The following is a 9,165-nucleotide window of genomic DNA, read 5'->3' as shown; positions in this document are numbered from 1 at the left end:
ACATACGTGTCTGCACCGTGCACCTTACCCGTCATCGGTTAACCAGAGAATCAAGGCTCTGGCACCTGTCTTAGGCGGCACACGAGGGCTCTCTCATTGCATGGCACGCTTGCTCAGTTGCCCGTCATTGGCTTGCCAGCCCGCTCACCAGGTGGGGCGAGAATTTTACGCCGTGGCAGAGATGGAATCGGCCCATGTAGCGTATGTCCAGCCAACATCCTGACAGTAATTTACCGCTGATTTTGACGTACATCTTTGTCTCCACTATAGCTCCAGGGGAAATCACAACCTTACAAAATCAGAACTATCCGAGGACATTTTAGTTACTAAGATTAACATAGGTTAAAATACAAAGGGGAATACAAGGCTTTTAAATCATATCAGCCTGAACCTTTTATCTAAAAATCAAAGCGATTTCTACGTATAAGCATTGGTATCCATTGTATGCAGCAGCATGACAATAACAGACAAACACATACAATTGCAATGGCAAGAAACAATTGTTTTACCCATTGTAGGTTGGGTAGCCATGAGGTCAACCATTTAAATAGGTCTCCGCCATCCTCATTGTGCACCTTATTAGCCAGGTCTTTCAATTGTTTTATTGTATCATCGATTTTTTCTCCATTGTCAGTCAAATTAAAACAACACATATTTTTTATTTTTTCACAGCCCTGGTGATGAAAAAGCAACAAATAATCTATTGCTGCTCGATTATCCAAAATAGCTTGTCTTTGTTCCTGTAATTCTTGATTAATCAACGCCAGGGCGGTGGAGGTGGCATTCAATCCTTTTACCACTTTACAGGCTAATCTTCGTACTGCCGCTTCCGCGTGCACCCCGATGGACGGCAGAGCAACAAAAGACCCTATCATGACTAACACTTCTGCATCAGTCAATAGACCCACATCATCATTACATCCTGGGGCGGTATACGGCGACCACCGTCTAATTCGATTAGGTACAATCAAATCAGTTCTGTCTGGTAATATCACAGCCAACCGACTCAAGCAACAACGAGTGTCACTCAAGTTGGCCGGAATGTAATTAAAAGTTTCCCTTTCACAAGTGTAAAACCAACCCATTGGCAAAGAGACATGGCAATTACTATACATAATTTCTTGTTCAACACAGCAGGACATGTTTTCCAAACGTTTAACTTGCAGACATTTAGTTGTACAATTTCTGTATACAGCACATTCGGTCTTATTAGACATAATTACCTTAGGTGAATATAATTTGACAGCATTCTTGGGCCTGCGACAAGTAGCAGATCCCCAATTGTAACTATCTGCATATGTGAGATTTTTAAACAGAGTATAAGGCCGCAATGATTCCAATGGGGTACATACAGGAACGAGGCAACTTCCCAACATATAATGAAAGTTTACATCAGCACTTAGACAAAACTCAGACAAGTTGAGCGAGCCTGCCAACTGAATCCATATATTTTTCATGTGGTCTAACCCTTCTGAAGGCGACACCACCCATACCCTGGTCAGCAACATCAGGGGAACTAGGCATTTCCAGTTCATCCTATTCTTGTTTTCGGATCGTTCATTCAGCCAGATGTCCTTCATGAGTTCCCTCTTCATTGTGCGCCGGAGGTCCAAACTTTAAATGATGACGATGTTCCCTAAGATCACATGATATAAATTTCACTAAGGAGTCCCTTTGAGGAATTAAGACCAGAACAATATTTTCTGGGTGGCCACTTCTATATTCATCAAAGGGAGTTCCCATCTAAAAATCACTTTAATCTAATAAATTCCAGTGATACCTTGATCCAAGAGAAAAGCATATCTTTAACAAAATAACATCATCAATGTAACAATGGGTGAATATCCCTTAAAGAGAAAAGAACATTTTGAGCTCAATTACATGACCACAAACAACAAACACTAGACAAACATGTAAGACGGTGTAGAACATCAGGGTGCACCCAAACATTACTAGATAAGCTGAATTATATCCTTGCTCATTTTAAATTGAAATTGTGGGCGCCATTGTTAACTGATCAGGATTGGACAACGTCAGGTCATCGGCATCATTAGCACGCCCATCAATTTGTTTTACTAGGCGTTCTGGGAGCCATCTGGCTGACTTCATTTCCTTGGAATAAATACACACCGATCCTCGGCCCCAGATAAGTACAGGATCGGGCCCGTGCCATGAGTGGTCCAGGGGGTCTTTCCACATCACCGAGGCAAATTGTCGTTGCGTCTCTGGTTGCCAGAAACGATTGGCTGCAGATGAACCTTTGGCATCCAAATTTAAGAAGTTAAGAATAAATAGTGCATGTGATATCAGGTTTCTAGGAGACCCCTTGGTAGGGTACCATTCCCCCTTTTTTATTTTGTCTAAAGTAATTTTGAGTGTGAGATTAGCCCTTTCTATAATGCCTTGTCCTTGAGGATTATATGAGATTCCCGTTATATGTGTTATTTCAAATTGTTTGCAAAAGTTGGAGAAGCCAGAGCTGGTATAGCCGGGACCATTGTCTGTTTTAATTTGTTGTGGACATCCAAGTACTGAGAAAGCAATGAGGAGATGAGCGATGACATGTTTAGTAGCTTCCCCGGACTGCAGGGTGGCAAATATGAATCCACTATAGGTATCAATGTTGACATGTATATATTTAAGATTTCCAAATTCAGGGTAATGCGTGATGTCCATTTGCCAGAGGGCATTTGGAATCAAGCCACGAGGATTAAGTCCCAGATGAGGTGTAGGAAGGTGTAGAGTGCACGTAGGGCAGGCCTTAACAATTTGTCTAGCTTGTTCTCTAGTAAGCTTATACATAAGGTGAAGCATGTGAGCATTAAGATGATGCAGTTGGTGTGCCTTTTGTGCCTGGTCAATTGGAATGGGGGCATCAGTATTTATTGAACAGGCCAAAACTTGAGGTCTTGTAGCTAGGTCTGCTAAGCGGTTGCCCTGTGTGAGTGGGCCAGGTAAGTTAGAGTGGGCACGAAGGTGTCCAATGAAAAAGGATTCGGATCTCTTTCTGATTAAATCTTGTAATTGGAGGAAGAGACCACCAGTCTGAGAAGCAAGTTTGATCAATCCACATGTTTCCAATAAGGGGACAGATTGAGCAATATAAGCACTGTCAGTAAAAAGATTAAAAGCTCGGGCAGGGAATGTAGAAAAGACCGCTATAACTGCCTGCAGCTCGGTTAATTGGGCCGAAGAGTGGGCGGTTTGGAACTGGGCAATGTTATCGTCCCACACATAGGCAGCCATCCCAGTGGAAGAACCATCTGTAAAAACGGATAGGGCTTCTGGCAGAGGAGAACAGGAAGTGACCTTTGGGAAAATGAAGTCATGTCTGTTAGCAAAGTCAATGAGTTTGTTGGGAGGATAGTGATTGTCCAATAATCCTGAATAAGAAGCGAGAGCAATTGGCCAGGAATCGGTAGTCTGCATAAGCCAATCGATTTGATCTTTAAGGTAGGGTTGGATAATGACATCAGGTTCCTTTCCAAAGTACATCTTTCCATGGTCTCTACCTAGAACAATCAGGTCTGCAACTGCAACATAATAAGGGTAAAAGGCCCGCTTAGGGGAAACTGGGAGATGAACCCATAAAAGGGGAGCGGTTTGCCAAAAGACAGCGGTGGGGGAGAGAGAGGTTCTGCAAACGATATATTGTAAAGGAGAGTTATAATCTACAAAGGTAATTGTCTGATTTTGAATGGCTTGTTCTACCGTGCTAATGGCTTTGCGCCCCTCAGCAGTGAGCTCCCGAGGCGAAGTGGGGTGGCTATCACCTTGCAGGGTATCATACAGAGGCTTCAGGTCATGTTTAGTGAGCTTTAAATAGGGCATAAGCCAATTAATATCTCCGAGCAGTTTTTGGAAGTCATTCAGAGTTTTAAGACCGTCCAGCCGCAAGGTGAGCTTCTGGGAGGAAATATGACGTCCCTTCATCTGAAATCCGAGGTAACTGTAAGGGTCTTTTAGTTGAACCTTATCAGGGGCAATCTGGAGGCCACAAGATTCAAGGGCCCGCCGAAGGTCAGCATAACAAGCCAAAACCTCACTTCCCAATTGTCCCGCCACGAGAATATCATCCATGTAATGGATAATATACATTTGAGGCCAATTGTCTCGGGTGGATTGAAGTGCTGTGGCTACAAATGACTGGCACAGGGTGGGACTATTGGCCATGCCTTGGGGTAGCACTAGCCATTGAAAGCGCTGCATTGGGGCGCAGAAATTGGTCGCCGGGAGGCTAAAAGCGAAGCGTTTTTGATCTGCAGGATGTAAGGGAATGGTGAAAAAGCAATCCTTTAAATCAATAATAACCTTATAATATCCAAGGGGGATGGCTACCGGTGAGGGAAGACCGGGTTGTAAAGCTCCCATGAGTACCATAGTTTTATTAACTGCTCTGAGATCTTGCAAGAGCCTCCATTTTCCCGACCGTTTTTTAATGACAAAAAATGGGAGTATTCCAAGGGGAATGGCTAGGAATGATATGGCCAGCATGAAGCTGCTCCTGCACCAGCTGTTGAGCTGCTAACAACTTCTCCTTGGAGAGGGGCCACTGATCGACCCACACTGGATCATCCGAGAGCCAGGTGATCTTTTCAGCATGGACCGCAGGAGTATCAGCGACCCCTATGGAAAATGGCCCAACCCTGCTCGAGGGGGCCGAGGGACAGGCTCAATGGGGTGAGTAAGGCTAGTAGGGTGTTTTCCCAGCCCTGTTCCTGGAATGTACCCATTTTTAAACATCTGCATAGTGACAATTTCATTGGGGCTGGAAATAATTATCCCCATTTGTGATAATAGGTCTCTCCCCCATAAATTAATGGGTAACCCTGAGATGATATAAGGTTGAATGGTGCCCTGATTACCATCTTGGTCCCTCCAGGTCAGATCTTTGGCACTTTGTTTAGGATTTTGACTCTGCCCTATACCCTTGAGATGGGTGAGGGTGTCCTTCAATGGCCACGCCTGAGGCCAATCCTCTCCCTTTATGATAGTTACATCGGCACCAGTGTCGACCAACCCAGAAAACTGTCTCCCATCTAACCACAAGGTCATGAGAGGCTTTTGTGCTGAAAGTACCTCCGACCAGTAGACATCAGATGAGCCGAAACCCTGGCTGCCTCGGGCGTTTTTAAGAGCCTTATTAGAGGTGGAGAGAAGGGGAAGGAGTAACAATTGGGCAAACCTTTGGTCTGATTGAATGGTATTAATAACTTTGGGGGAAGAAACCATAACTTTAATTTCCCCAGAGTAGTCACTATCAATCACTCCTGGGTAAACCAGCAGTCCATTCATGGTACTGCTGCTTCGGCCTATTACGAGGCCAAAGGTCTCCTTAGGTAAGGGTCCAAAGACTCCCGTAGCAAGGGCCTGAACTCCCATTTCTGGGGTCAATACTGTGTGGGTGGTGGCACTGAGGTCCAATCCGGCACTTCCTTTTGTGGCTCTGACGAGGTCTGAAATGGATTGCTGTTTATTGGAGCAAAATTGAGCGCCCCGTAAATTTGTTTGGAATTGGGGGCCCGGGGCTGGCCCCCTTTCCCGTTTCCCGAATTCAAACCCTGGAGAGGGGGGAGGGGTCGACCCTGGGCATCAGTCTTGGATCGGCACTCACTCGCCCAATGCCTCCCCCGATTGCATCGGGGGCAGGGCCCTGGGGGCGGAGCATCGGGGCCCTGCATTTTAGCGGTCGGGCATTCTCTAGCAAAATGGCCAATGGCCCCACACCGGAAGCATTTATTGCCGACGTGGCGTTGTAAGAATTGTTTGACTGTGAAGCCTTGCATGGCGGCCGCCATGGCAAGGCCCTGTTGGTAGGCGGCCCCAATCTCAGAACAAAGGCGAATGTAGCCGGAAAGGTCAGTTTTCTTTTTATAGGGGCGGATAGCGGCCTGACAGGCGGCATTGGCGTTCTCAAAAGCAAGCTGTTTAACAAAATCTGTCCCTGTCTCCGCGCTCCCAAAAATCCGGCCTGCCGCCGTGAGAAGGCGGTGGACAAAGTCCGCAAACGGCTCGTCCGGCCCCTGCCGGATATTAGTGAGGGAGGCACTCACGTCTCCTTTGGAAGGGAGTTTCCTCCAGGCCCTAGTGGCTGCGGTCTGAATCTGGGCATACAACCCCGCGTCAAATTGCATTTGCTGGTCGTTAGCGGCGTAGGCCCCCTCCCCAAGAAGCATGTCAAGCACCCAACCATTCCCCGCCTGAGCATTGCGTCTAGCGGTCTCTCGACAATTCTCAACATACTCAGATTTCCATAATAAGTAGTCACCTCCTGCAAGGGTGGCACGGGCCAGAGTCTGCCAATCAATTGGGGTGAGCCAATTTTCTGCCACCGATTCTAGAATAGCCATGGTGTAAGGTGCAGTGGCCCCGTACTGAGCCGCAGCCGTTTTAAGCTCTTTAATAACCTTAAAATCAAAGCCGCCATGGTGTCTCCATGCCTGACCCTGTGCGTCAACAGTCTCAGTGACAGGGAAGGCTTCCACGGGCTCAAGTTTTAGGGGTACCCTTGACCCGGACGGCACCCTGGGGGTCGCCCCTCTAATGGGGGGTCGTGGCTTATGGGTGTCCTCTCTAGGGACATTTCCATGAGCCTTGCCTGTTCTTAAGCCCTCAAGCTGGGTAATAAGTTCTTGATGTTCCTTTTCTAACCTTATCTGTTCTTTTAGGAAGTCTATTTTGTCCCGGAGTTCCTTTTGGGGATCAACAACAGGATAGGCCAAAGCGGGAGTGCTGGGGCCTGGACGGATATAAGGAGGGGGGCACCCAGAGCCGCCCCGCAATGCTTCCCCCGCAGACTCGTCAGTTCCGGAGTCCTTTTGGGGTGGATCTGGGGGCGGAGGCAAGCAGCGATAGGCTTGAAGGGAGGGATATAGGGGCGGAACCTCCCGCGAGGGTGGGGTTGCCTTAGAGGCAGTGATGGAGGAAGAGGAAGCGGGGGTCCGGCAAGGCTTTGCCTTATAGGGCTTGGCAGGGATCGCGGCCGTTTGGGATTGGTCCGAGGGAACGTTATGTCCGTCGGGGGCGGGATCATCATCACTGTCAAAGGACATCAAGTCCTCTTCCTCGTCTGGCGAGGAAGGCATGGCCTTAACTGGCCTGGGTCCCGGCGCCATATTGGCGTCCCGGGGAACTGCGTCAGTGTCACCAGCGGGTGTCAGCTCCTCACCACTACGGAGGGCTACCTCCCCAACCTGTATAACCTGAGCTACCAGTGGATCCCTTGCTTTTTGGGAAATAATATCATTAATCAAATTCCAATATGAGAATGCCGCAATCGGGACCTTCCCGGGTCCGCAAGTGGCATAATAATCCTGGAGAGCCTCCCCCACCTTTTTCCATCTCTCTTCGTCAATGGTTCCCTCAGCAGGGAACCAGGGACAGAGATGTTTAATAAAATCAAAAAATTTCAGCAATTGTTTGACTGTAACCTTTACCCCTCGTGCCTGTAATGTCTTCTTGAGACCTTGCACAAACAGTTCGTGCTGACTAATGCCCTGTCCCATAATCGCTGCTCAACTTACCGAGGTGCAAAAAGACGGCAGGTCCACGTCAATCGCAAGCCTCTTCTATGTCGAGTATGCTCTTTGTTCCTCAATCTTAATCTTAGGGCCCCTGAGCAGCGTCCTTCACTGGATCCCCTGTTCTCTGCCCCACGTTGGGCGCCACTTGTCCCGGCCCGCGGGTAAGTCAACGGAGACCCTAGAGGGGGAGCGAGGATGAGAGGGGACAGGGGACACGAGAGATGGAGACAAGACAGGTTTCTGATCAAGTCTCGTTTATTGCAGAAGCTGTTACAACATATATACCGTAGGGCTAGAGGGGAGGAGCAAGAGGAGGGTACTGGGGCTACTTCCTTGTTGCCGGGTAGATTTGTAGCAGGCCCGGATATGTCCGTAAAAGGCACTCAAGATTTCCAGCGGGGGGGGGCAGGGCCCCCTACAAAAAATGGCAGTCAGAATGGAAAAATTACAGCCCTTGGGAAGTGTCATGGCCAAGGCCCGAGCACAAGCTAGAAGGGACAGAAAAGAAAAGGAAAGCAGACAATGATTATTTAAAAAGGAAAAGAAAAAGAAAGATTGGAGAATAATGATTAAAAGAATTAGGAAATTTAAGAAGATATAAAGTATGTAAGCTGGAAAAAAGCAAGATGATGAAATTCAGAGAAATTGGAAGAGAAAATTAAAATAAACTTAAGGGAAATGGCTAATGAAACAAATTAAAAGCAAGTGCCGACAGCAGATGTACCATGACGTGACAAGGATTGGTGATGGGAGGTGAGCCAGGAGGAGCCAGGAATAAAAAGAGAAGAGATGAAAACTGGATAAATGAGTAGAAGGAACTTTAAGAAGTTGGAGGTGAATAAAATTCCAAGGAAAGGATAAGGGAAGAAGATTGAACAGATATACTTCTGTGGAACAAAATAATCAACATTGCTTTATTTTCTTACTCACTTCCTCAACTAGCAGTGCCAATCTGAACCTCAGGTAAACCAGCCAGGATGATAGATTCCTGCCCTGCCCTGTAAACTACTCCCCATCCCTTACCCCAGATTTTGTAGGGACATTAAATCACTTTAAGGTTTAGCTAACTGATGTCATTTCACATTCACACTTCCTAATCTCAATTAGATGTTGCCACATAGTGATTTTTCAATTAATTTTTTAGTTAAATTTCTATTACTCTTTCCATGGGACAAGTTCCTAAAATTTTTTCCCTCTACAATCCCTTAAAACTACCCCTAAAGATATTCATATCTCTTAACACTCCTTTGTTTCCTCCACTTCCTTCTCTCATAATTTTAAGATTTCTACATAGTTGTATTAAATTTCTTCTCTCCCTCTACCTTTCTTGGGAGTAAGGGAGGGATGGAGTGTAAAAAAGAAAAAATGAAAGATGAAGAAGGAAAGAAGGAAAAATGGAAGGAAGGAAGGAAGAAAAGAAGGAAGGAAGGGAGGGAGGAGAGAGGAAGGAAAGGAGGGAGGGAGGGAAGGAAGTTTTTACATTTTTTCTAATGTAGTCTTTCCACACGAGCCCTGGATCCACCCTCCCTACATACACACACACACACACACACACACACACACACACACACACACATACACACACGCACACTCCCATCTCCTTGGACCCTTCCATGCTTAATGTTTTCCTTTAATATTCTTT

General features: G+C 46.6%; 1 protein-coding gene across 1 annotated transcript; it reads right to left on the bottom strand.

The window, feature by feature from the left end:
* Nucleotides 1–302: 302 nt before the first annotated feature.
* Nucleotides 303–7,933, bottom strand: LOC147824940 (uncharacterized). The gene is made up of 2 exons (XM_087187926.1): nt 7,524–7,933; nt 303–1,636 (listed from the first exon to the last, which is right to left on the bottom strand). The coding sequence occupies exon 2, from the start codon at nt 1,593–1,595 to the stop codon at nt 399–401; it is 1,197 nt and encodes a 398-aa protein (XP_087044052.1). The 5' UTR covers nt 1,596–1,636; nt 7,524–7,933; the 3' UTR covers nt 303–398.
* Between the last annotated feature and the right edge of the window lie 1,232 nt (nt 7,934–9,165).

This window comes from Heterocephalus glaber, unplaced genomic scaffold (genome assembly GCF_053883595.1).
Source record: "Heterocephalus glaber isolate CG9 unplaced genomic scaffold, H.glaber_assembly_v1.0 deba00001523, whole genome shotgun sequence".
Taxonomy (NCBI): Eukaryota; Metazoa; Chordata; class Mammalia; order Rodentia; family Bathyergidae; genus Heterocephalus; species Heterocephalus glaber.
Note: the sequence above shows the minus strand (reverse complement) of the source record. Positions and strands in the feature narration are given on the sequence as shown.

What these genes read in the sequence shown, in the direction of transcription:
- LOC147824940 (XM_087187926.1), bottom strand. Translation starts at nt 1,595, where the DNA reads ATGAAGAGGGAACTCATGAAGGACATCTGGCTGAATGAACGATCCGAA.